This window comes from Hippoglossus hippoglossus, chromosome 11, assembly GCF_009819705.1.
Source record: "Hippoglossus hippoglossus isolate fHipHip1 chromosome 11, fHipHip1.pri, whole genome shotgun sequence".
Taxonomy (NCBI): Eukaryota; Metazoa; Chordata; class Actinopteri; order Pleuronectiformes; family Pleuronectidae; genus Hippoglossus; species Hippoglossus hippoglossus.
The window spans coordinates 4,278,235-4,305,754 of record NC_047161.1 but is presented as its reverse complement, the minus strand read 5'-3'; the positions used below and the strand labels follow the sequence as shown (position 1 = coordinate 4,305,754).

The 27,520-nt window shown below is 43.3% G+C and overlaps 3 protein-coding genes across 9 annotated transcripts in view; 2 read left to right on the top strand and 1 right to left on the bottom strand.

The window, feature by feature from the left end:
• Positions 1-11,461, top strand: part of kiaa0319l (KIAA0319-like ortholog) — a 31,734-nt gene extending 20,273 nt beyond the window's left edge. For 4 of the 5 annotated variants that reach the window (XM_034600127.1, XM_034600128.1, XM_034600125.1 and 1 more), the window contains 18 exons: positions 549-650; positions 1,117-1,214; positions 1,326-1,413; positions 2,426-2,518; positions 2,608-2,740; positions 2,877-2,982; positions 3,085-3,207; positions 3,295-3,418; positions 4,857-4,989; positions 5,277-5,425; positions 5,568-5,719; positions 5,953-6,091; positions 6,656-6,815; positions 6,989-7,131; positions 7,368-7,490; positions 7,648-7,738; positions 7,911-8,002; positions 8,377-11,461. In XM_034600127.1, the coding sequence (XP_034456018.1) occupies positions 549-650; positions 1,117-1,214; positions 1,326-1,413; positions 2,426-2,518; positions 2,608-2,740; positions 2,877-2,982; positions 3,085-3,207; positions 3,295-3,418; positions 4,857-4,989; positions 5,277-5,425; positions 5,568-5,719; positions 5,953-6,091; positions 6,656-6,815; positions 6,989-7,131; positions 7,368-7,490; positions 7,648-7,738; positions 7,911-8,002; positions 8,377-8,573 (2,246 nt within the window). In that variant the 3' untranslated portion in view covers positions 8,574-11,461. The remainder of the gene's footprint in view (positions 1-548; positions 651-1,116; positions 1,215-1,325; positions 1,414-2,425; positions 2,519-2,607; positions 2,741-2,876; positions 2,983-3,084; positions 3,208-3,294; positions 3,419-4,856; positions 4,990-5,276; positions 5,426-5,567; positions 5,720-5,952; positions 6,092-6,655; positions 6,816-6,988; positions 7,132-7,367; positions 7,491-7,647; positions 7,739-7,910; positions 8,003-8,376) is intronic. The other variant, XM_034600129.1, reaches the window with a different exon arrangement.
• A 1,265-nt stretch (positions 11,462-12,726) lies between these two features.
• Positions 12,727-22,671, top strand: cap1 (CAP, adenylate cyclase-associated protein 1 (yeast)). Its single transcript, XM_034600137.1, has 13 exons — positions 12,727-12,872; positions 16,755-16,847; positions 17,292-17,392; positions 17,603-17,680; positions 17,767-17,910; positions 18,849-18,934; positions 19,348-19,453; positions 19,539-19,728; positions 19,818-19,999; positions 20,301-20,424; positions 20,584-20,666; positions 20,761-20,904; positions 21,359-22,671. The coding sequence occupies exons 2-13, from the start codon at positions 16,757-16,759 to the stop codon at positions 21,440-21,442; spliced, it is 1,413 nt and encodes a 470-aa protein (XP_034456028.1). The 5' UTR covers positions 12,727-12,872; positions 16,755-16,756; the 3' UTR covers positions 21,443-22,671.
• On the bottom strand, positions 22,371-26,917 carry ppt1 (palmitoyl-protein thioesterase 1 (ceroid-lipofuscinosis, neuronal 1, infantile)). Of its 3 annotated transcripts, none has more exons than XM_034600140.1 (10): positions 26,866-26,917; positions 26,035-26,190; positions 25,517-25,626; positions 24,824-24,951; positions 24,643-24,713; positions 23,983-24,085; positions 23,786-23,876; positions 23,594-23,692; positions 23,286-23,357; positions 22,371-23,151 (listed from the first exon to the last, which is right to left on the bottom strand). In XM_034600140.1, the coding sequence occupies exons 2-10, from the start codon at positions 26,147-26,149 to the stop codon at positions 23,029-23,031; spliced, it is 912 nt and encodes a 303-aa protein (XP_034456031.1). In that variant the 5' UTR covers positions 26,150-26,190; positions 26,866-26,917; the 3' UTR covers positions 22,371-23,028. The 3 variants fall into 3 exon arrangements, with proteins under 3 accessions (XP_034456031.1, XP_034456033.1, XP_034456032.1); XM_034600142.1 differs by having other exon boundaries at positions 26,035-26,157; positions 26,866-26,904; XM_034600141.1 differs by lacking the exon at positions 26,866-26,917 and having other exon boundaries at positions 26,035-26,199.
• Positions 26,918-27,520: the final 603 nt, after the last annotated feature.

Sequence of the window (27,520 nt, the reverse complement as noted above, 5' to 3'; positions counted from 1 at the left end):
TTTATATCTTTCTTGTAATTCCCCTAAAACTCTATGGAACTGCAGCAGTGAGTGAATGACAGGAAATCATTTTCAAACATGCAGCTTCATGGTTAACTATGAGGAAACAGAAACGAGCAGTGACTGCAAGACACAGTCTCACCTTTCAAGCTGTTTCCTGTTAACATATCTACTAGATATGGAGGAACATTAATGCTCAGTTGTATTCTTGTTTTTGTCCACCTGATAATTGTAGTTTCAGGGTCCAACCTCCTTTTAGCTCTGTTTTTGGTCTCCACCAGCTCCTCGGGAAAATATCTCAAGAGGTTATCACTTTTTGTTATCACTGAAAACAGCTGATTCCCAATAAACCTTATTGAGATGCAATGAGCTGAGCTGCGCTGTTTTATCATCATTTGTTAATATACTTTTTTGTGTCTGTGATCCCAAGATGTGTTGATTAATGCCCCATTTTCCGAGCAGTTCCACTCTTTTGGTTGCCATGCCAACCTTGCGGTCATCATGCTGTCATTTTGGCAAAGTGTCTGATCCTGTGTTGTCTTCCACGGCAGTGAGGGAGCTGGTGGTGTCAGCGGGGGAGAGCGTGGAGGTTACGCTTCCCCGCAGCTCGGTCGAACTCAACGCCTTTGTGGTCCCAACAACACCAGAAGGTATGTGTGTGTGGGAATGTTTCTTCTTGCACGTTTTCTCATTAAAACTGATTATTTTTTGCAATCACTGATGCTTGCAGATCTATTTTTATAAGATTATTATAGTTTGTAAATGGTTCGAACATAGTTTGACTTGTTATGTAGCTTAGGGGCAAACGCTCATTTAGCGTTGTGTCGCAGTTCAGTGAGTAATGAAATTCAACCTGCTTGACAGTTCACCATCAGCATGCCGCTTGTCGTACTAAACACCTGCCAGAGATTTTTTTTTAATCCAGACTGGAAAAAGATTATACAGTTACCAAGAGGAATGCTTGTCATAATTTCGTTAATCCTTTGATCCGCCCTTGACGAGCTCCTACGAAACCACAATCTTTCATCCGGAAATAATCCAGATTTTTAAGTGAGTGCATGAGCAGTTTTGTTTTAATGTCCTGGTTGATTAAATGTTGCTGCTGCTTCTCTACAGGGACCGACTATGCATTTGAATGGCGTCTGATTACACATCCCAAAGATTACAGCGGGGAGGTAGAAGGAAAGCACAGCAAGACGCTACAGCTCAGCAAGGTACAGATCGCAAATGCTGGTGGAGCTTCACTAAACACATCGGCAGAAGGTTGTACTTGTGTATGAAGGACACAGAAAGGTCACTCCCTCTTTGTGCTCTCACTCTCCCAGCTGACTGTGGGCCTGTATGAGTTTGAGTTGACGGTGAACGGGGACGGGGCTCACGGTGAAGGTTACGTCAATGTCACAGTCAAACCAGGTGAGGTCCAACATTCAGCATTGTACAAAAATCTCATGAATATTCGAATGGTCCCAAAAAGCTGTTCGTAGGAGTGATTGTTACTGGGTTCCTTTTCAAAACAAATCAAGGTTACTGCAGACATGAAATAACCAAAACACAAGAAGGGTGCTTGGAGAGTGCATTTCTCTGCCAAGAGGGACCTCTGCCATGTTAGAGGAAGTGAAAGGAAAATACTGGATCTGCCCTTTATTCACATCTACTGCAAAATTGAATGGGTTCTTTCCTGGCTCATAACCCATCTCTGATTCATGGAAATTGTTTGAGTAGTTTTTGCTGATGAAAACATAACGTCCTTGGCGTAGGTAAATATACGTGCCTGTTGTAAATGGCACATTTTTTTAGGTTTGATTGCCATAACTCAAGAATTCTCGCAAAATTCCACACAAATATAATTTCATATCCAAGAATTTGAAGGCCAACTTCATTGTGAAATTATAAAAATCCTACAAAAACACATTTTCTGGCTGTTACTTAACTTCGTAACTTGTGGCCAGTGACTCAGTATTGTCTTAAAGGTGGTTTCTGTCATTTTAGGAAGTTCTTATCACACTGATGTATGTTCACGTGTCCATGTTCCTGTGAAGTTCGGTTTTAATTGTTTATCAAATCAGAAAATGCACCTAATATATTTTATTAAATTCATTCAAAGTCTTCACTACTAATATAAACTGCAACTTGACCGTTTGGCAGAGAGACTCACAAACAGACATCACACTCGTGCAACAGGACTACAGGCTATTTACTGCAAGGCTATACTTAATTGTTTCTGTTGTTTTGTCCACCCACAGACGGCTGTGACTAATATTTGATGGGCTTATCCTTCCTGACAGTGTAAATGAGACTAATCAGGAGTCAGTGAACAGTTAACGCCTCCTGTTATCTGAATAAACTCGGATCTTATTGCTGGGAGACAATGCTGCTTTCCACCCACACACGGTTATAATCTAATGTCTTGTTTTCCATCGGACAGAGCCACGGATAAACAAGCCGCCTGTTGCCATAGTTTCCCCAAAGTTCCAGGAGATTTCCTTGCCGACCAGCTCTACGGTGATAGACGGCAGCCGTGAGTCTCCCACATCACACACACACTCGCGTGTACACACACAAACGTATTTAACACAAGCTGAAACATCTCTTTTCTCTTGTTTCCAGAGAGCACTGATGATGACAAGGTGGTTGCTTGGCTCTGGGAGGAGGTCAAAGGTCCGTTGAGGGAGGAGAAGGTCTCTGCCAACACCGCCATCCTCACCCTCACCAACCTGGTGCCTGGGAACTACACGTTCAGGTACAGGTGGACCTCGCTTATCTCAGACTCAAGTTAAAGTTACTAACACTCTGATTACAAGCAAATCAAATGTATGATTTTATAGAATTTCTATTTTGTGTTTATTTAATCTGTTGACTGGTGTTTTTTCTCCCAGTTTGACCGTGACGGACTCGGACGGAGCCACAAACTCGACACAGGCCGCCCTCTCCGTCAACAAAGCCAAGGACTACAGGCCTGTGGCCAATGCCGGCCCAAACCAGGTCTATAGTATTTTCCTTCATCATAGCTAAGTTCTTTAATGTACCTAAGTTATTTACTGCTCCTGGTGTCCAGAAGGTGATCTTTCCTCTTGCGTCATTCAGGTCCTCCAGTTGCCACGGAACTCCATCACTCTGTACGGCAACCAAAGCACAGACGACCATGATTCCCTGTTGTATGAGTGGTCCCTCAGCACCGAGAGCAAAGATAAAGTGGTGGCGATGCAGGTGAGACACTGGAGGACTATGCCCATGATTTGAATTCACACCTGTCACCTTACAAGTGCATTGTACCTAACGGTGGCGTCTTCTCAGGGTGTACGGACACCGATCCTGCAGCTGTCAGCAATGCAGGAGGGAGACTACACCTTCCAGCTGACTGTGACCGACTCATCCGGACAGCAGGAAACCGCCCAGGTCACGGTCATTGTGCAACCAGGTAAACGGCTGGGGGGGGGGAAACCCTGTTAATACTGCCTCAGCAACTCCGTGACATATATTTAGTTAATCAGCTACTGAGGACATTACAGATTTATTTACCCCTTTCCTTCTTTAGAGTACTCAATCATTAACTCACACTAAGTAAATTTCCATTAATTCCCTCACTGATTTGCACCGAATGTTACGGAGAGACAAGACGAGGACCAGGAGAGAACATATTACATTTGAGTGCAGGTCAAAAAATCATTTTCTTTAATATTTCTTGTCGGCGCGTTTCAATTTCTCAGGAAATAAATTAGGGATCTTGATTTGAAAAAACTGAGTTTGTACAGTTAACTGTTGATCTATACAATAATCCGGATCTGGTGGAAGGAAATCCTGATGTTGACCTTGGTGGAGGAATGTGCTCGACTGAGTTTGTTTGCTCAGCTGTCTGTATTTGTGCACCATTTCAAACTGCGACTTTATTAACCTCCTTATCTCCACATGTAAAAATCCACTTCCACAGTAGTGGCTATGCCCTGAGTTACTTGTTTGCTTTTCTCTCACTCACAGGCTTTATGCAAATACAGACATGAAGTGTGAGAGTGTGACAGTTATGATGTATTTTTTTAATGTGTGAAGCAGAAATTTACTTCATAAATTTAAAGTATTTTTTAAACTCCGTGCTGATACGTTGATTACACAACATTCACACTGACTCCCACATTTGGCTTTTCTATTTATTTTTCCGTTTTCACAACAGACCCATCTGTACAATCAAACAGCATCATTTTGTCTTTGCAAACAGAAATGACGTGCGTGTTGATTTGCATACAAAGCAGCGAAGTGAGATCCAATCAGAAGTTAGAGGTGTTCACTTGTGATCTGACCACCTGAGAAAGATGTCAATACCAGGTTTGAGCAGCGCCCTCACTGTGTGTGTGTGTGTGTGTGTGTGTGTGTGTGTGTGTGTGTGTGTGTGTGTGTGTGTGTGTGTGTGTGTGTGTGTGTGTGTGTGTGTGTGTGTGTGTGTGTGTGTGTGTGTGTGTGTGTGTGTGTGTGTGTGTGTGTGTGTGTGTGTGTGTGTAACCCGATGAGTGTAGACTATTCACACTGGCAAGACAACTTCACAGTGTTTAAACAGGACCCGTGATGTTGACACACATCTACCCGCAAGGTCAAACATGTGGGTAATAATATCTGAAAGAGAGCAGTTAGTGTACAATAGAGATCATAGTAGAAATGCTGATCTGAAGGTATAGTTTTGTACATTTCCTGGATCTTACTGGTTTGTGTTATTAATTAAGAAGATTGTTTTTGTATTTCTCTTCCTCTTGCTTGCTCTATCATGTTGTTATTTTCCACAGCCATTTGCGGTCTGTGGGCTGTACAGTGTAGATTTGTGGTGATTAAATTTCTCTTAACCCGATCCTTTTTGTCACGTCACCCTCCAGAAAACAATAAACCACCAGTGGCAGATGCAGGACCAGAGAAAGAGCTGACGCTGCCGGTTGACAGAACCACACTGGACGGCAGTAAGAGCAGCGATGATCAGAAGATCGCCACCTACCACTGGGAACAAACCAGGTCTGTTAGACACAGGCTTACGCACATACACGTTTCTAATTGCAATGAAGCCACTATCTTTTCTTTCAGTAAGGTTGAGACTTCCAGTTGATGCTGTTGCTCTAACATCCATTAGAAAGCTCACATCAGAGCTGAATGAATCAATGGAGAGCTCCTTTTAAAAACCTTCTCTTCAAATATATTGAAGTGGAATTCAAACGTACGAAGCAAACAGATCAATGTCAAAGTCTTTCCACAAAGTTATTTCTCTCTGACACTCTCTCGCTCGGTTTCTGTTCGACCATCAGTGGTCCTGATAATGTGAAGATTGAGAACGCAGACGCCGCCGTTGCCACGATGACGGGCCTCGAGGTCGGCAGGTACGAGTTCACCCTGACCGTAACGGATGACAGGAAGCTGAAGAGCACCGACACTGTTATCGTTATCGTCAGAGAAGGTGAGGAGATGCGTGTGCGTGTGTGTGTGTGTGTGTGCGTGTGCGTGTGTGTGTTCACTTTACCGTGTATCAGCATATTTTGACTTCAATGTTGAAAAGATCGTTTCGTATCTAACATCTTTTAACAATGTTTTCCCACCAGAACTGGACCAACCGCCGGTGGCTCACGTCCTGTCGAGTCCACCTGTCTCGCTGCCTGCCAGGACCGCCACTCTGGACGGATCTCACACAACCGACGACAAAGGCGGAGTCTCCTACCTGTGGACGAGAGACGACAGCAGCCCTGCCGCAGGGGTGAGCCACACTTTCAGCTCCTTAGATTCAGGCTTTAAATAAATACTAGAAACATGTGTTTTTGCTCTGATCTTGTTAATCTGTATCTGATCTGTTCACGGTAAATGGAGGGTAATGGTAAAATAATTTAATCGCATTAGAAATGGTAATTTGAGATGGAAATTTGTTATTGAATTTGGATATTTCCATTGTTTGAAAATACAAGTTAAACATTTTGTTTTTCCTTCCACCAGGACGTATTGAACAACTCTGACCACCAGGCAGTGCTGTTCCTGGGAAACCTGGTGGTTGGGAAGTACAGTTTCCAGCTGATAGTAACTGACAGCAAAGGACAGACCAGCACTGACAGGGGCACCCTGGAGGTCAAACCAGGTGAAGTGAACACACGTACATCAGACACACTTTCTCAATGTTAGAAAACAACTGTTGCTTTTCTGTCTCCATGTAGTTTTCTGTGTCATCGCCTCATTATCAAAAAGCAGCAGCTTCTATTCCAAGTTTTATTTTATAGTATCATTTACAAGCAAACATATAAAGAGAAATGCTGATTTTGTAACAGCTCTATTGTAACTAGAATTTTATCTCAAAATGCCTCCTAGGTTGATAACTAATAGTAAAAGAGTATTGTAGACTATATATTATATTTTCCTCCTTTAAACAAATCTGGTTATACAAATGGTGCCGACACAGCAAGAGACTCACAACCAACAGCAGAAGGTTGAACAGGTCAGTGTGCGACATACGGTGCTCAGACACACACACTAGCCAGAAGCTAATCCATCGCTTGGTGCTCTGGCCTCTTTCCCAGATCTCAGAGAGTCGGATGGATCCTGTTTTCCTCATTTCCTTGTTCCTTTCCCCTTCTCCTCCACCCGTCCCACCTTTTTCCATGTGCTTATTTTTTTAAATCTCTCTGTTTCTCTCTCTCTGTGTCAGACATGTGGGAACGGGACCTGGTGGAGCTGGTGTTGGAGGTCTCTATATCGCAGGTCTCCCACCGGCAGCGTGACATGCTGCTGCGCCAGGTTGGGGTTTTACTGGGCGTGCTCGACAGCGACATCATAGTGCGAGAGATCCGTGCGTATAATGAGCACAGGTGAGTCGTCTGAAATCCCTTAATAATAGTAATGTATATAAATCTGTAATACACATAATAGTAAATTAGATTTTATGTCCAAATTCTCTCTCTTTCCTCAACCTCACGGTAACAAGACACACAAATGAATCATGGAAATGGCTGGAATGAGTTTTTCTTGTTTTCCTCCTCAGTACTCGTTTGGTCTTCCTGGTGTCAGGCGGTCCGGGGCGCCCTCCTCTGTCCGGTCACAGCGTTGCACTTGGCCTACGCAACAAACTGCGCAAACAGAAGAACGAATTCCTCATTTACAAGGCACGACGTGTGGACACAGTCAGTGAGTACCTGAGAGATACCGCTTTTAAGGAGAGATGCACAACAAAAGGAGAGAGATAAAAGGAGAGAGGGGATGATAATTCATTATTCTAAATACTGGACACGAATAAAGTTAGATTTATGTTTTATAATGTGCATATTGCATGTTGTTGCTCTGCAGTGTTTTCCCTCAACACCACTCTGGTTTCAAGTTTCTAGTTTCATATCACTCTGTCACTCTCCTTCCTTCCTCCGCAGTCTGCCAGCTGAACTGCTCCGGCCACGGCGAGTGTGACTGGTTCACGCGGCGATGTGTCTGTCACCCTTTCTGGATGGAGAACTTCATCAGAGCTCAGCTCGGAGACGCAGAGAGCAACTGTGGTGAGAGGACAAGAACCTTAAAGCAACATAGTTTGGTTTTCTCATGAATAAATATATATATGTGTTTTTTTTCCTTTTGCAAATTTAGTTCCAGGCTCAATGAGACATTTGATCTGCTCTTATATTATTTTAATTCTACTATTTATTTTGTTTTCAGAGTGGAGCGTGCTCTATGTGACTATAGCATCTTTTATGATTGTGGTTGCCGTGGCAACAATTGTCTGGGGGATGGTGTGTTGCTGCAAAAGGTGAGTTCAAGTCCCAAAATGTCAAAATAATATATTATAATGTGTGTATATATATGTATATGAATGTTTTGGGGGAAAAGTAATTAGGATTTTGAGATTGCACTCTACCTCTTTCTATACCACCACACCAACGGATGATGGAATATATGTTCTGTGTTTTATCCCCTGAAAGACGAAAGAGCAAAGTGCGCAGAAGTAAAAGTCGATACAAGATGCTGGAGGCTGATGAGCAAGACAGTCTGGAGCTTCAGCCGCAGAGAGTCGGTGAGAAGACACAGACGCACACACACGACATCGTTTGTTCCGAGCTGTGAATTACAAGTTGGACAAACTACCAACTTCCCCCGACTGATCCACTGTATACTTAAGGATACTATTTCTTATTAAATATTATACTTTTGAATGCTGTCAAACTATTGTTAAATAAAAAAAAATATTTTGATCAAGCAACATTTTTCAAGTGAAACTGCCAAACATTTGCATTTTTTGTTTCAAACATTTTAAAGACAATGAAATGATTCATCAATAGAATAATCAACAGATTATATCATGAAGTCATTAATTACAGCTCTAAAATATTGTATTGTCATGAATCTTTTTGTCCTCCCTGTGTTCCTGCACCATCACCCACCTCCCAGCCCGTATGAAGCCCGTCCCAGCCCCCACCTCTTCCGCTCTCATGCACTCGGACTCCGACCTGGACAGTGATGAGGGGCACGGCGGGGTCCCGTGGACGGACCAGGAGCGGGGGCACCTCCTGCGGCCCCAGAACGGCTCCCTGAGGAACGGCCAGGGGCCGGTCAGGGGCAAGAAGCAAAGAGAGGAGCTGCTATAGCAAGAGAGGAGGGGGGAGCTCACTGCGGCCCTCGTACATCCCTCCTCCACCCCTCTGTTCCTCACTCTTCCTCTGTTTCTTTTGTTGTTCTTCAACACAAAAACCTCACACCTCTCATCCATGAAGACGGACAGCGTGAAACCTGGATTTAAAGAAAGGGAGAGAGGGAAAAACATGCTGGAAACATGTTGTCCCACTGGCAAAGAAAAAACACCATTCTACTGGAATATCCCTGATCCCCACACTGATCCAACTTGGAGGGAAAGAACTAAAACATTAAATGAGAATTCTGGGGAGAGCCCTGTGTTTTGTATAAAATATAACATAGACCCCTATTATTTAACACACAGAGACAAAAAGAATGTACTGTCACCCTCTGACTGAGGCACGCGTTAGTTAGAAGCCGCGGGAGAGAACACTAGCCTGAGTTACACTTGACTTCCTGGATTTGATTAAAAAATTTAAAAAACACTGCTGCGATGACACGAAAAAAAACAGCCACTTGACACGCTCACTCCTCGCCTCTTGTAGACGTGCATGTTCGCACACATCATCATGTTCGAGGTCGACCTGGTGCTACCAAACGGCGCCATGTTGAAACCAACTGTCATCTCTGCTCTGGGGATTTTTGTTCGAGAATCACGTGAAGGAAAAAATGCAACAAAACAGCATCGGGCAACAACAAAAGAAATTGTGCATGACAAGTCAGATTGCAGATGTGGTACAATATGACCTTGGAATGGCCGCCTGCATGTTTGTCTGTTTGGCTGCTGTGGCGAAAAGATGTGATCTTCAGCACAGTTTTTTTTTAATTTTATGTCTGTTATGAAACAACCCCTGGGAGAGGCGCGATGTTGTCAGTTATGGCGGTTTGAGGCAGAAGCACCGTGCTTTTATTGTGAAGGTTTTCTCTGTGGAATAAACCCCTTGGAACACACACACACACACTCACACAGACTCACACACTGGATCACATAACGTTAATGAGTTTGCTCTCAGCGGGGGGGAGATAATGAGGAGAAAGACATGAAGTTCACATCAACGTCCCGACACTGCTTCCTCCATCATCTCAATGTAACGACTGCTTGAACCTTGAAGACCACTATTTTTTTTTTTTAAACAAACAACCTTTACGCTGTGATTAAGTGTCCGTGCACTTTTGATTTCCTGTCAGGTTTAGTCTTATTTTGTCTCGTCGGTTGATCTGTGATGGTTAAAGTTGGAACCTCAGCTGGAAACACAGGCCGATGCTGCATTCAGTGTAGAAAACGCTGTATTTCCTTGACTTTAAAGATCAAATGAGCTGATGTAGTTTCTCCAACCTGGATGCAGCTCGTGTCCAGAGGCGTCCTCAGTGATTTGGTATTTACATGTTTGCTTTAGTGAACAGGATAGGACGAGCTTCAGCTGTTTCTGGAATTTCAGACCTCCGCCAAGGCCCAACAGTCCCCTTAAATTCAACCAAGCTGCACCAAATTACACACACTCATGAATTTCAGTCCCGTAGATACGTCTGATTGTTTTAATCGAGATCCTTTAAGTATTTCAAAGTGATAAAAAAAGATTCCTGGAGCCCTTTTGTCCAGATTCACTCCAAAATTAGAGTTCTTGTGTAATTTTGTTGACAAACAGACAAACGACAATGAAAACAACTTCCTTGTCGGAGGTAATTATCATCCCTGAAGACCACGTTTATCTTTGTTTTCTATTGGCACATTTTCACTTAGTTTAACATGAGGATCACAAAAAACATCTTTATAAGAGAGACAACGGAGACAAAACAAATCACCACTAATCCTCCATTTGTTATAAAGAGTTGTGTCCTCATACAAACCATAAAACTGAGCTTAATCCTAGGAAACAAATTATTTCTTCCCACAAACACGACAAAGATCAGGAGGTTAATCTGAGCGAGGTTTGCTTCTTCTGAGGGGGGCTCATCGCCATGGATACACCAGGACACAGTAGGAAGTCTGTAGTAACAGAGAGGAGAGAGAGAGAGAGGGAAGGAAAAACAACGGAGCAGTAATCAGAGAAGTTTCTGTGCCGGACTGAGCTGAATGAGAACTTTAACCACGTGACTCCTCTTTACGACGCCTCAGCGTGTGGTCGCTCTCGCATGCAGAATGTGAAACTGATCCGCGAGTCCACGTTTTGAGGCACTTTTTCTTTGGTTGTTGAATGTGGAAAGGGTACGGCGTTAACTCCGTTTGGCTCGTACTCTGTGTGAAATAAGCAATCACGTTTCTTACTGTTCAGTCATTTCATGCTGATGTTGCTTCTGCTGTTCGGTCTCGGAGCGTCGGACCCAGGGCAGAGGTTTATTATTGGTCTTATTATTTTTTGAATGTTTTGGCCCATTTTTGCCCGTTTCTGCGAGGCAAAGTGAAATCCAGTGAATCGAAGTGCAAACACTGTAAAATGTCATCTTTTCACACTTTGAAGTCATTTTATATTTGAGCCATTTCTCTTTTCTTTTTTTTGTTGCACATCATTTGAAATTATTTTGGGGTCACTGCCAAGACTCGATGTTGATTCACTCATTTCTTGTTTAGGCGTTTACCTTTTTCCCATAAGTTAAAATATATATAAAAACAATTTAACGATCCAAAATTCAGCATTTCTCATGATACATGTGCAACATTTTCCCCGTCACATTTGGGATTTGTCGACGTAAGTGAATTGACCTCGACTCTGATGGAGTCCACTGTGAAGGCAGACAGAGGAAAAAGGTAGCAACTGTTAAATGAAGGGAATTTAATTAAAAAAAAATTGTTTCAGTGAAGTTATTCCTTTTTTCTTTCTTTCTTTGTGTGTGTGACCAGACCTGATGCAACTGGATCATCTGTAAATTAAAATAAAAATGTTTGTTCTTGCGTTTTCTCAGACATGTCGGCTTGTTTCTTGAAATTTTCTACACTTGTCATTATTAACTGAATATCGTTTTATTTCCATTTCCTTCTGTTTCCCATTTGTCTCTATTTTCTGTGTCCCAGCCGTGAATCAAAGAAAATAACAATCAGATTTTTTTAACAAGATTATCCAACAGTTGTTTATTTCCACAACCGCATGATGCATTGTTTGTCACATTTCACCTTAAGTGCATCCCTCCCCCTTCAAACTCTCCCTCTAACACACACTCTTCCTCCAGCATCGCTGCACAAACCCTGATATGAACCAGTCGTCCTGTCATTGCATTGTTTGTTTCCACATTTGTGATCCCATTAACCTCCATTCTTTGCTGCTCCATTAACACAATGTGCCGTGTGATGAGAGGCCGTAACTGCTCGTGATAGAAGTTTGCCTCATTTAAAAATGTAATTTCCCTTCGATGATGGTGATGCTGGATAGACACAGACGCCAGTAACCGTTTTCCCTACGAGCGACTCTGGGATGCTGAAGATCGAAGGTGTGTCAGGTTTATGTAAGACAATAAACATCCAACCTGACAGTTTGTCCATGAGGCCACTGATCTGTGACCTCCGCTCCAGGTCCACGTCTCCCTCCACCTCTCCAAAGACCAGTTTACTCCTCAGGGTTAATACCACTCAGCGTCTTACAGCCGTTATGTAATAATCTCCTTTTAGCTTAGACTTACTGAGACGGAAAATGTCTAGTCTGTGTTCAACTGGGTGAATGGACATGGGCGTGCACAACTTCTGATCTACCTGCTGCTGTAACAGCTGAACCTCCCTGGTGTGTGGGGGAAATCAATAAAGTTTTATCTCATCTTACAGCAAAGTGAAGTTTCTGAGGCCCCAGACAAAGATGTCAGGTCCCTTGCTGGGGTGTAACACAGAGAGTTGAGAGTATTTCCTGCAGGTACAGCTGCTTTTCACACATCACACACATGCAGTAAATACCAGCCTCACACCAGGAGCCAGGAAACATCTGCAGACCTGTTTGAACCACATGCATCACACGTGTCTGCAGATCAGACCCTTCTCCTCCTTCTCCTCCTCCTCTGCAGGGACCCGGTGGTGTTTACAGGAGGGAAACGAATGACAACGCTGCCTGTTGCAGATAAATCCTGATAGAAAACAGCAGTTTCACAGTTTCCCCCCTTGTTTATCTTAGTGTTTCTCTCTGTCTCTCTCTCTCTCCCTCTCTCTCTCTCACGCTCCTTATATGGGAAAGGAATGGCAGCAGGGCGGGGACGCGGCGCGGGGACTGCCGGGTAAACCTCCCCGCACATCCCGGAAGAAAGAGGCGAGGCTCTCGGTCAGTCTGCTCCGCGGATTCACGGCGACACAACGGACCCCTAGAAAAAAAAAATCACTGCTCCACTACTGTTTGCAGGTGAGCGCCATGATGATGATGAAGATGATGATGATGTTACAACTTCCATTGGCTTTCATTTGGCGTTAAAAAGCCAGAAAACGACGCTTTTTTCTTTTTCCGGTTTTATTGTAAATCGGTGTGATGCTAACACCGCCCGGCTAGCCCTTTGCTAAAACACGTTAGCTGCACCAGCCGAAACCTTGCACATGTCTATTTATATTAATGTTAAATGTCGTAAAACCTTCCGCATCCTGCTTTTACTTATTCTTTCTGCGAGGATGTGGCAACTTCTTGTTTCCTGTCTGCTGCTGCTGCAGTCCGCCGCTACGTTAGCTTAACACAGGGAGGGGTGTGTGTGTCTGTGTGTGTGTGTGTCTGTGTGAGACAAGAACAATCCAGGAAATGCCCAAACACACAGCAAGACACACATCAACAACACGAAGAAGGACACACACACACACACACACAGCAATTAGACCAACAACACACACACAACTGCAGTTTAGTCGCACGTCTTTCATCACGATGTCAAAAACACAACCGGTTTATCTTGTTTAATTTTTTAGCTAGCTCACGGTTTTTTTTTTTCGCCATGGTGTCATAACACATTTGGTTCATCCAGGATAATTTGTCTCCCTGTCTATACCACGTCAACTTTAGCTTCCACTAGCTTAGCATTAGGCTTTTTATCTATTATATCAGCTATGCTAGGCTAGCAGTAAACAGTGTCTGGGGCTGGATATAATTATCCTGGTTAGCTCGCTAGCTAGCATTAGCCGCAGGTCTGCCTGAAACCCCAGTGATCTCATTAGCATCAGCAGCTTGAACTTGATTTGTCTGCAGCCTCGATCACAGCCTGTGTGTGAGGTTGGAGCTCATCGCCATTGGTATTAAGTCCAACTCTGCGACAGCCTGTGTGTTTGGTTCAATGCAAACAGCTACACACAGACACACACAGACACAGACACAGACACACACACACACTGAGTTGGACTCTGACTTGCAGGCAAGAGATGCACGAACAGGCCTAACCCACTTCCCTGGCCCTGCACCACGCTGCTGGTGATTAATATGCAGGACATCTCTGACGTGTGTCCACAGAAGTAGGTCTGTTGTATTCTGGGGAAAGACCAGCGACAGCACAGAGCGAGGATATGCAATGCATGAAATATGCATCTTTCCAGTAACATGCACAAGACGTTTTTTAGAATTTGTGCTTAATCGATCGTTGACTTGCATTTTCTGTGAATCAGCAGGATTGATCCCCTGTGATTGGTTGGTGAATGTGGGTCCAACAGATTTAAGAGGTTTTTAAAGTGCTTAAATCTAAGGAAAATATAATGGCAGGCTGGATTTCCTGTCTCAACTCGGGACGGTATCTGCCCTCGGGGTCTCTGGAAAGTTGTTTCTTCTTCCTTGACATTGCAGTTTCCTCCGTGATCAGCACTTTTCTCCCTTTTACTTTACTTTAGCAAATTATCTCAAGCATTGAAAGATATATAGCCGGGCAGCAAGTACGCCAAGATGTTTACCTCTCAGGGATCATTCACAGGGCATTTTAAAAGCCACTGTCACATTTATAGGTTTGCTTTTTTGGTGTCTATTACTACCACAAGCACCTTTAGGCGGACACTCCCTTCCTGCTTTGCTGTTGAGTCATTTCTCAGCTGAGACCAGGAAGTCCACCAGTTGAGCTGTTGAAGTCTGCAGACGGAGCTGCGGCTCTCAGCATTTAGGTCAAGGTTGGTGAGGTTCTGTGTCCTGCTACGATCAAATTTAGCTCCCAAGCGTTGTGAAGCAAGTAGCAGTACTTGCTGTACTGCTACTTGCTTCACCTTACAGAGTCTTTTCGCTGTAGCGCTTTGTCTTTTGTGGTCGCAGGTGAAAAAGTCATCGCACATCCTGCAGTAGTTTCACTTAACATATCCTGGTTTTAATAATATGGTTATGCCGAGACTCAGTCCTATTGACGTTATCTCCTTTTAACGACGTCACGGCTGACTTATAACCAACCTCACCCTGCTGGTGTAATTATACTGCCAACAGCAACATGATTAATATGGACCCCAGGGCAAGTTTGAGGCATTTAATAGCGTAATGCTAATTAGGCCACTTTTCCAACCTGCCATAAATCTAAATAAATAGTTCAATTTCCTCAAGATTTTAAGAGAAAAGCAGCAAATCTGCACAACCGAGAAGCTGGAGCCTGGAAATGTTTGAAAAATTGCAATAATTGTCAATATTTGTAGCTATTAAATTGCACAACTTTACCTCTGTTCATTTCCAACCAATTTATGCAACAGACACTCAGGTCCCTCCATCTTTATTTCCTGGAGACTGTAGCTTCAGCTTCCAAAAGCATTAAGCTCCCCATCACTAGATTTCTCCAGATCAGTGCCTCGGTAGGGAAAGTGAGACGGCAGCTACAGTGGGCTTGTCGTGGACTCATTAGTGAGAGTGGTCCGTTCATGGTCTAAAGGTGTAAGCACCTGAGAGGGGGTGGGGGGGGGGGCCACTCTCTGCCTCACAGATGAATCCAGTTTCGGCTCAGGTTACAGTCGTCTTTTGTAATACTAGCCTCTCTCATTAGGGTGTGTGTGTATCCGTGAGTACGTTCTGTGTAAGACGACGCTAGACCTGGATTGAAGTTAGTTAATCATCTACTTGAATGAGTAAGTCTGGAGGATCATGTTGTCACACGTTACTTATTGTTTTTTACTGTTAACAGACTCAGGCCAATCTTTAATGCTTTTTTAAAGATTGTATTTTGGCATTTATGATTTTGGTGCCACAGTGGAGATAGTCAGGAAAAGGGGGGTAAAAGTGAGAAAGAAGGCATTAAAGGGATTTGAACCAGGGCTGCACGGTACCCATTAAAACATACCGGTGCACCCCAAAGTTTTAATGCTGCTGCTTTGTTCCTGCATCCTAACTTTGCTCTGTTGCTGCTGAATTCGTTTGCTTGTGGAACAAATGTGTTAAACTGACATAGTTGGGATAACTGGGCAGGTCTCCACTCCTCCCAGTCCGCAGTAACATGTAATGATCTACATGCCTTGATGCTCAGCAAGCCCCAACCTGCTTATCTGCAACACCGTCTTCTTTTCTGTTTTGCTACGTAACCGCTGTTAAGCTGGAACTCTGTGACTTCTCTCTGGTAACAGATACCTTTAAAATGCAGATCTGCAGATTATCCAATAATGTTAATTGCTAGTTCAAAGATGTCAGTTTTTAGTCGTCTTGAATAACCGCATTTCTGTGACGTTAACAGCACAACGTAGGACCATTATTTTTGAAATGGCGACCAAAGAGTGCAGCACATATTCTTTCACTTAGATCTGGAAAAGCCAATAATTGCATTAGGGATGAATAACGATTCAGAGCATTTATTGAAGCAACGACACAGAACATAACATCTGATGACTGATGGCTGCACAAGTAATTTCCAGCCTCGTGGGATTTAATCAACCAACTGCAAATGTGTCCAGGATTCAGAGCACAGTTGTTATTATCGTGTCCAAGTAGCTAATTGTTAATTGCAGTCTTCATCTTGTGTCCCAGGAGTAATTCACTCCCCCAATTAGAAGGCTGGCACAGAAAGACTCACTGTGCCTCAATGGTTAAAAACAGCTGATCAAGACAAACACAACCACCAGCACACAAGAATTAAAACCTAGAAAAATACTTTTTGTATTTGGTTTGGTCAAAAACGAATGTGGATCAGACATCTTTTCTTTTTTTTCTATACAGCCCAGCAATGTACATTAAGTCTGCATTTGAGCAATGCTGCATAAAGCAGAACTTAAATGGTCACCACGTGTTATGTGACCACAGATGAGTAAATGCTTGACGTTGTCGCTTCCTGTTCTCACGGACTCACTCCTCTTCCCCACCTCACAGGTATGGCAGAGTTGGCAGGTCTGGTGCAGCGGCTGGAGGTGGCGGTGGGTCGTCTGGAGGGCATGTCGGTCCCTGGAGAGGCTGCAGTGGGAGGTAATCATCAAGTGTAATTATTATGATACGTTGATCAGATATTACTCAGGACGGGTGAATGTAAGTGTTGCATGCAGATGATGAAAGTGTGTGTGTGGAAAAACAACTTCTCCTTAATCAAACAAAGAAGACATCCCCCCCCCAACAAGCGTGGATCCTGACTTCCTCTCTGTCGGAAACGTAGCGTCTCTTTTTCAGAGATAAAAAGAGAGGATCCTCCCTCGTGAAGCAGATGAATCAAGTCACTGCTGTGGCTGCACATGAAGCATTTGGTTTCGATGGCAGCTTTCATCGCTGTTGACAATAAAACATCTGAGGACGTCGTGATGCTCTTTTAACCAAGGCCACCTGCTGCTTTGGCAGATTGGCTGAATAAAGAGTTGTTTCCGTCCTTTGTGCTTATTTTTTATTTGATTTAAGTTTATTTTTAATTTGACTCTACAGCTGTATCTGTGTACGTCGATGCCTTTGACGAGATCATCAAAGGTTCCGTGGCCCAGTACTTCTCCCTCAGCCAGAAGATAGGGGGCGATGTTCTGAAACACGTAAGTCGTACTTTTGAATGCATCACAGTTAAATAAAGTTGCTTGACATTTATGTTTATCAAACTATCTCCCTCTGCCCACATCTGTGCTGGGTTTTTACATATTGTAAAGATCTTTATTTCTTTGTGAAAGTTGCTGAATAAAAATATGCTTGAACTCAAAACTTTGTTGTGTGTGTGACTTGTTGAATTCCCTCTCTTGTCCCTCCAGGCAGAAATGATAAAGCAGGCGTTCACCAGTCAGAAACAACTCCTCGTCTCGGCCTCGTCCACCCAGAAGCCGTCTGATGTGAGTTACACACACTTGCAATCTTCAAAAAACTCAAGCTTTGCTTTTTCTTCAAACTAATTCTCTTCTGTCTCTTTCTTATTCAGACAGTTTTGACCACCCTCCTGCAGCCCGTGTCCAAAGCGATCCAGCAGGTGCAGGGTTTCCGTGAGCAGAACCGCACCTCGCCGCTCTTCAACCACCTCTCTGCCGTCAGCGAGAGCGCGCCCGCCCTCGGATGGATCGCCATGGTGAGACGGGATTGGAATAGTGTGTGTGTGTGTGTGTGTGTGTGTGTGTGTGTGTGTGTGTGTGTGTGTGTGTGTGTGTGTGTGTGTGTGTGTGTGTGTGTGTGTGTGTGTGTGTGTGTGTGTGTGTGTGTGTGTGTGTGTGTGTGTGTGTGTGTGTGTGTGTGTGTGTGTGAGAATTAGTGTATAATGGCAGGAAACAAGCCCCTCTTTGATTCTGTCATCGCTGTCTGGTGAGCGACGGTTTCTTGGCTGACCCGTGGACACCAGCAACAGAGCTGCACTGTTACAGTCTGGATGATGAACTCTGTCTGTCGTCGTGGTTTTGATCCTAATGAATAATTTATCAGCTTTTCAAACTCCCATAATAGTTTCATTATTTGTTCGGCTTCCTCCTGTAGCTCAAACATTTCATTTGTAAACGTGTGAACTGAATTTCTTACTTTTACCACTTATCTGCGGCAGTAATAAACAATTTATAGGAAAAGGATTTGTACAGTTAGAGTTACATAAGAACTTTGATAGTGTTTACACGGTTTATATAAAGCTGCAGCCAGACAGCGATAAGCTCAACTCAGCATAACTAATGGGGAAAAGACAAAAACAGCTTTGTTTGACTCTGACCAGTTCAGAAATGCATCTAAAGCTCTTTAATCAAACAAACAAAGTCTTGACAACCTGCTCATTTAACATGTATGTTTATTTCCTTTCTTGCTACGAGTTAAATAGAAACTGACTGATGCTAATCTTCTATTGATGCAATACGGAGCTTGAGCCACAGATGATTAGCTTAGCTTAGCGTGACACTGGAAACTGAGGCAAACAACAAGCTCAAATCATCTTTTCATCTCTTATTAGCATGTTTTCACCTTTTGGATCATGTCAGGCTGTTCCCCCCCCCTATTTGCAGTCTTTATAATGGTTTCATTTCTTTCTCCCAGGCCCCTAAACCGGGCCCCTACGTTAAAGAGATGCAGGATGCCGCCATGTTCTACACCAACCGCGTGCTCAAAGACTTCAAGGAGAAGTAAGTAAAGCATCAGTCTGCAGCAGTTACTCTGTCCACAATGTGGTTTTATTTTTGAAACGGTCATTTTGTCTCTGAAATTGTGGAACGTTTATTAAATACAAGGGAAACCGGAACATTCAAATGCAGCCGAGCAGTTTGTAAAACATTGTGTCCAGTCGTTCCTCTCAGCTGAGTCAGCACTGTCTGATGCAGAATACGCTGAAGTGGTAGACTTCCTGTATTTAGGCCTGAGAGGAAAGCTTTTGTGTTGTATGAGCAGATTTGAGTTCCTTGCTCAAACTTAAGTTACTTTGACTAAATCACCGTGGTTATGCAGCTGTCGGACCAAAACAGGACTCGTATTTAGTTTTAAAAGGAAAAAAGTCAAGAATTGAACGATCCTCAGACGTTCCTGCTTCCTTCCTCCGCAGGGACAAGACACACGTGGAGTGGGTGAAGGTCTACCTCTCCATCTGGACTGAGCTGCAAAACTACATCAAGAAGCACCACACCACAGGACTGACCTGGAGCAGGACTGTGAGTCCTCAGAGAATTTACAATATCCAAGTTTATTCTCACTTTTCATCAGTCGAAAAACAATAAACTTTTCTGTCCACCTCAGGGTCCTGTAGCTTCAGCCGGTGCAGCTCCTCCCAGGGCTCCTGCTGGTGGATGTCCTCCCCCTCCTCCCCCTGGACCACCACCTCCTCCCATGGACTTAAGTGGATCCTCTGGCGGCGGCGGGAATTCTGGGCCTGATGACCGTAACGCTTTGTTTAACTCCATATGCAAGGGAGCCGACATTACCAGTGGTAGGTGGCTAAAATAGTCTAAAGACAGATTAGGTATAAGTAAAGTTTTTAATTGTGATTTGATTCCCCCCCTTCCTCGACCTCTCCAGGCCTGAAGCATGTGGGTGACGACCAGAAGACCCACAAGAATCCTACCCTGAGGGGCCAGGCTCCTGTGCGTACCGGACCCAAACCCGTCTCTTCTAGCCCCCGACCTGCTCCGGCTCCGGTTCCGGCCCCGTCCCGCACCCTCCCTCCCGTGTTGGAGCTGGAGGGGAAGAAGTGGAAAGTGGTAAGTTGTTGGTGCACGACCTTTCTAGAGACTAAGCAGGAGCTGACTTTATCCTTAAGCTCTGTCGTCCATGTGAAAGGGAAGCGATGGAAAAAATGTAGACTTGTTTTTATGACTGTTAGCTGGAGTCATTTGTTTATGCAACAGATAGAGCACTGCCAAAATGACTCATTGAGCCAGATGTACTTGTTATTTAAAGCTCATTTATATTTAGCAACTTCAGTGACAAGTCCCGTTTAAAACTATTTAATCAACTCTCGGTCTTTGTGCTTTTTTGCTTTTCCTTGCTTGCCTCCTGTAGGAGAACCACGAGGGTGTGCAGGACCTGGTGATCAGCGACACTGAGCTGAAACAAGTGGTTTATGCTTATAAGTGTAACAAGAGCACCCTGCAGGTCAAGGGCAAAATCAACTCCATCACTTTAGGTAAGAAGAGGAAACCACCTGTCAGATTTCAACTTGATGAGTTGTACAGGTGCACATATGCAACTGGACTTACCAATAAGTATTGCTCTGTATGTCAACACGTCAAGGTGGTTTAAGAGGAAGACTTGTTCTTCTTATGCGTTTGTTTTTCTCCATTAGACAATTGTAAGAAGTTGGGGCTGGTGTTTGACCACGTCGTCGGCATCGTGGAGATCATCAACTGCAGAGACGTCAAGGTCCAGGTGTGTTAACGACGCAGCGCCGTTTCATTTCATGATGTCGCCCAATGTTTTCCTGCTGCTCCTGCTTCACGTTCACTTCCTGTCATGTTCCCAGGTCATGGGTAAGGTGCCGACCATCTCCATCAACAAGACGGACGGTTGCCACATTTACCTGAGCCAAGATTCCCTGATGTGCGAGATCATCAGCGCCAAGAGCTCCGAGATGAACATCCTGGTACCCAACAAAGACGGAGAGTTTGTGAGTAGCGCCAACGGGGAACAAAGGGATTTTGCATTATGCTTTGCACCAATTGATCTCTGTGGCTACTCTACCGATTAGTTCATTTAGCTTCAGCACCAGAGACTTAATTGAATAAGTTGGTTTTTACAAGTTCTGCTACAAGCCGGGTTCCAAATCAACAGTTTCCTGTATCAAATGGAAGGACACTCTGAGAATGTCTCTGTCCGATTGCGCCATGTTAAAGAGAAATGTAAAAAAGACTTCCTGCATCCGCCCGTTTGTGGAAGTCTTTTCTGTAGTTTCTGTGTAATTCTGCTAACCGACAAACGGATGAAATTAAAAACACAACCTCTTTGGTGGAGGTAATAAATGTCACTTACATTAAACTTGAATTGAATTTGACAGTTTTAATAAAATCTCTATTTTATGAATTATGGCTTTAAACTTAAACCTCTTTGTCTTTCCTCCATAGACGGAGATTCCTGTTCCCGAGCAGTTCAAGACTGTCTGGGACGGCAAGAAGCTCGTTACCACAGCAACCGAGATCGCCGGATAGACGGGGGGGCAGCATATGAAATTACCGCCCCCCCCCCCCCCCATCCTTGAGATCCTCCCCACACCATTTTTTTTTTTGCAAACTCCCACCTGACTGATCGACCTCCCCACCAGCTAACTCTCTCACTGTAGACTGAGATTCGGACCTCATGCGTTACATCTCCCGTCCCTTCTTCCCCTAACAGCCAATCACAGCTGAAGCTCTCCCCTCCATAAGCCAATGAGGAGTGCTTGCTTTACCCTGGGAGCAAATCCTCCAGCCAATCAGCAGGGAGCAGCTTGTCATTAAAATTGGGTTTCCCCCCTGTGATCCAGGGAGCACTTTTCAAAAAAAAAACAAAAACGAATAATGCCAATAGCTGGATGCTCTTTTAAATTTTTTTTTTTCTATATATCTGGATAAATGTAACTTGTAGAATAGCCGACATAGGAACAGTGATTCCTCTGCAACGAAAGCACCGCAGCCAATCGGGCGCCACCATCATGATGCTTCATTCAGGGTTTCTCTTTCTCTTTGTGCAGTTCACTGAAGCTCTTGTCAAACAGAAGCCAGTCAACAGAGGATAAAGACGGCTTCCATATCACCGCCACTGATGTTGACCGTACGATCATGAACATTAATAGCAGATGATAGAAATGTATATTTAAAAAAAAACAACTCTAAGCACATAATTAGACATAAAAACAAGTAGTCTGTGAAACCACTGTCTATTTCACACCGTCTAACTCTTCATCTAGATGATGTCGTGCAATTTAAAATAGGAGGAAAAAGCATAATTCCACTTTTCCCTTGAACCCACACATAGAACATTCCCAAGTGTTAAAAACATTCCATTGTAAAGAAGCAAAATGTAGGAAAAAAAAAAGTTGTGGTGACGAGCAAAGAGATGTTGCTGCCGAGCGGAGGAGAAAGAAAATGACACGTTTTAAAAGAGACTGAAAGAAAGAATTGATTGTTATTGAACGCTTCACCTCCACATCAGTGTCTGGATTGGAAATATCTGCTGTGATGTGTGTGTGTGTGTGTAAATGTCCCTCAACACCCCCCCCCCCCCCCCCCCTCCCTTCCTCCTCACCCTGTCTCCACTCGGGTTCTCTTCAGTGATTTCTTTGTTTTTTGTTTTTTAAACATCGTCTCTTTTTCTTTTACCTCTTTATCATTTTGGGTCCAATATCAAAAGTCTGCTCATTAGTTCTGGAGACGTCATTAAAAAAATGTTGCAATAAAAAGTCTGTGTTTTGGTTTTGTTCTTTATTGGATGTACAGATGCATCATGTCAGGGAACTTACGAACATTAATAGGCAGTTAAAACAAGATTTGAATAAAATGTAACAAACTCAGAGTTTTATATTTCTGACAGTTTGAGCGCACAGTGGAAATAAGGATTCAGAGTCTGGTGTTACAGCATCGAGCTAACGCACATTAGCCGCTAAAAGTTAAACAGAAAACACCATGCTACAAGTGATCAGTGCAAAATGAAGAAACCATCCCTGGTCTGGCTGCTGAGCTTCTTAACTCTTAACTTGCATTATATTAAAGTCAGATATTATATTTTACTTCAACTTCAGCATTTAAAGTTGATGTTTTCAGTGCAGGTAAGGCAGCAGGTGTTCGGTGAACCATTCTCTGGTGAACTGGAGGTGGTCGCCCTTGGTTGCCAGAAAAACCAGCTTCCCGGCCTTGTCCATCGCTGCCAACCCCAAACGATCCTAAATGTGGAGACACAGACTTTAAACTTCACAAAGGTTTTACAGGTTCAGACTTTACTGCCTGGAAAACAAAGCTGGTGGTCGATGCAGACGACGACACCGTGAAATGGTCGATAGTGGAGGAATAGTTTTACCTCCGTGTAGAGAACGCTCTCCTGTAGAGTCTCTGTCTCTTTGGCCTGGCCGGTCTTCAGGAAACCAAACCACTGAGGAGAGTCAGGAACATTACAACAAGTTAAGAGGGAATATAATCATCTTGGTGATGTAAACTGAGGAAGTTGATGCTGTAGAACATAAATAAAATCAACGGGGACATTTGCCCCAGGCTGCAAAAGCAGGGATAGTAAAACTAAATGACTTTTCTCCAGACAAAATGAGAGGCAGAAAAAGTTTAAAGTCAATTTAAAAATAGCAGTGTAAACAGGACAGCACAGTGTGTTACCTCAGTATCAACAGGATCCACCACAGTGTCCTGCAGGAACTTCACCATGACCAACTTGTCCAGCAGCTGAAGGTTCTTCTTGTACGTCTCGTTTACAACCTTAAGAGCACGAAGAAGTTAAAACAATTTCAGTACGAATGAACGTAGAAGCGACTGATCTCCCTGCGTTTGATCTAATAACGAAATACTGACCCTCTCCTGATTGATGTCGGCCAGGAACAGGCTGTGCTTCTTGTACAGGTCGTCGTTCAGCGGGTCGTGCCAGTACTGCGCCTGCACCACGCTGATAACCACAGACACAACATCCAGTCAGTGCAACACATCAGTTGAACGGCGACAATCGTCAAGAGCCGCACAACAACCGGAGTCTGAGAGCGACGGGAACTTACTGCTTCTGAACCAGGTCGGAGTAAGCGCCGCTGTTCAGAGCTTTGCGGATCATGTCACAGATGTGAGAGCTCTCTCCGGGACACCTGGGCAGCCCGTACACGCCTGAGGAGCAACACACACGTGCAGGTTTTACCCGTCACCACTGAGATTGTGATGGTGACTCACATTCACACTGCGTTTTATAAAAAAGTGAGAGAGCAGCTATAAACAAAGGCCTCGTCTGGAGAGACATAGTCACGCAGAGAGAATTAACATTTAAACATTTACAGTTGAAGAATTCTGAGCTAATTCTATCTACTGAGGATAAAAATCTAATTTATCTCAGCGGTAACAATGCAGCTCTGTGGTTCATCAATAGACTTCTGATTTAATCATAGACACAGTGACGAGGCCGAGTCCGATTGATTTAATGTTGGGCTGATAGCATCAGAAGAGGTTGGGCTCCAATCAACAAATCACAGGAAAAGACCAAAATCAATATCTTCATCCCTCATTTATATTTGTTTATACTCATATATATTGAGCTGGATTATTTCAGTCAGCAGCTGGAAACTGCAGCTGTTTGATGTGTCGAGTACTTTCAGGTGTGGACGAGACAGAAATATGGATGTATTCGACTTTTGATATTTTCATAGTTCTTTAGCCATAGTCGTAGTCACCTTGATGCTGACCACCGACGGAGATCAGGGTTTTCATTGGTGGAGACGGGCAGCGCTGAGCCACAGCCCTCCTGTGAAGAGAGGAACCAGGAGGAATCAGCTTCCTCGTTCTTAGGAGAATAAGAGAATCTACACGAACACAGGATCTGTCATTCACACTAGAAAAGCGGGAGGTACATACAGAAATTGCGCCCCCTGGGAGAAGCCCATAGCATTGTATCCTCCCTTCAGCTTGGGGTCCTGAGAGAGCTGACTGCACACCATGGACACCTGCTTGTTCACATCCATGAAAAACCCATTTTCTGTGTCCTGCAGGAGGAGACACATGGAAAGTTCAGAGCACGGCGGACAAATCAGAAAAGAAAAAGACGAGCTGCGTCCGACCGGGGAGAAACGGTCAAGGTGCCGCGAGGGATCAAAGCAAAAAGGAACAAGTTTGCAATGAATATTAACACAAAAAAAAAAATCACTAAAAGTTGTAAAGGAGCCGTTTTCTGATGTAACTTGAGTCACTGGCTCTGCAAACGTCACAGAATAGGAAGTGTTGCATGTTCAAGTGGACGAATCAGGCAAAGCTGTTGCATGACCGACTGCTTCATATACGACAACGTGTCATATTTCTATATGCATTGTGTGTTTGTGCAGGAAGCAAAGGTGGATTTCATGTCCGTTTACAGAAATTAAATAAAGTCTCAGTGAAACATCAGACATTTCTTAAGATAAGAAGCTTCAATTATGGACTTTTTAACTAAAGTAAGACTGGAAATTAATATTATATGACAACTTTATCCTCTTGGACTCAAGACACTCGACTACAGGGAAGTTTTCTTCCTCAGAGGTTCGGTAGTAAATGTACTTTACGGTGTAACGGTACCTCGATGACGTTTTTCCCGATCATCAATGAGGTCACGTAAATGCCAGAGATCTCCTCCTCGACCATCTTCTTTATCGATCCCATGCTCAGAGGGTTACAGCAGCTGTCACCTGGTGAACACACGTTTATTCACTTTATTTAACAGCTGACCTCAGCTTCTCCATTTTAACATCTTAACATCTTAACACACACACACACACACACACACACACACACACACACACACACACACACACACACACACACACACACACACACACTTCAGTTATTTTTTAGATTGATCGTAACTTGAGCTTCTGCTGGATATCGACAGTTTGTCCATCAAGATTTAACAACAAGAAATCTGATAATAAATCACATACGACTTAAAAATCTTGAGAATCAGCACATTCATATAATATAATAGTACAATAATATATTTGTAAAGCACATAGAGCAGGTACTGAAAGATGTATATATGTGTATATGTACACAGTATTTTTGTTCTTTCAGTATATGATGACATGCAGTACGCTCACCCATCCCATGCCAGATCACCAGTGGTACGGTCCCATTGTCGGAGTCGTGAACTGGGCCGGCAGCAACCAGCAGCACTGGACCCGCCAGGAGGAAACACAGGAGAGCTGCGGCCATTGTGGTCCCTGAGACAGGAAGCCGAGAGATAGACTTTATTCCCACAGCACGCGGAAGAGCAAAAATACTTTTAGTTTCGTGAGTCGTGAGTCTCGATGGACGACCTTTCCAACTCTTCAGCTGACTGAGACACGGTGGTAGTGAAGAAGAACTCAGATCTTTTACTGAAGTGAAAATATCAATATCACAATTTAATAATACTCGATTATAGAGTAAAATCCTGCAGGTAATATCGACCTTGAGTCAAAGTAAAGTTAGCAGGAAAATGTTACAGTACTGCAAAGGATATCGAAATGAAAGTACCATGACATATTTATATTTTACATGAAAACTTGAAGTACTTCTTCATGCAAGTATTTTCCACCAGTACACAGAGATGTATTGTTTCCTTATTTTAAATATCTTTAGATTTTGTAAATGGGTCCAATCCTTATGCAGAGCAGAAACTAGGGTGTGTGTATTTCCTGGTATCTTCACTGTTAAGATTAAGGGGAATGCGATGATCCCAGGAATTACACTGTGCCCAACTTGTTTTCAAAGAGAACAAGGAAGAGCTCAGGTTTTAACTCAAATAATCGATGAATAAACACGTTTTATTTCTAAGCGGTTTCATATTTAACTCATATTCAAACATGCATTTAAGTGAAGTGAATAGTTGTTATTGCAACGAGCCTATTTAATGTTTAAAAACGTTTTAATGTGCAATCATTACTCACCGTTTACAATCACTTCCTTGTTTGTGCCGACCGCCTGTCACATGACAAGGGTATGATTCCAACGAGCAGCCAATCAGATTGGAGGAGGCTGTGTTGCCAGGTTTGGCTTTTTTCCGCTCATTTCCGGCTAAAAGTGGAAGTTTGTGGCAGTTTGGGATGTTTTCTTTATTATTAGGATGGTTTATAGAAAATATATGAAACATGAGGGTTTAATACAGAGGTTCTCAAGTTATTCTGGAGGCTCAGGGAGTGATAAAAACAACGAGGGGTTGATTAGTGTAGGAAATCCGTCTTCAAAAATGATCTTAAACTTAAATCTGAACACACAACAAACATGTTTATGTTTTATTCAGTGTGTCTCACTACATAATAAAATTTCAGATGATCATTGTTAATGTCTTTTACAATAAAATGATATAACATATAAAGGAGGATATAGAATGAAAAGTCACTTCAGAACTTTGTTTTTAAAATTGTCTTCAGTCTCAATGTAATTAAATTATGATTTTTAGTACTTCGAATAATACACTAGAATTATAAACAGATAATAGTCATTAAAGTTAAGATTTTATTTGCTCAAATGTAAACACATACAGATTTAAGTTGTTCTGGCCCATAATCCACTTCCCTGTATCTAACATTAAACTCCACGCGT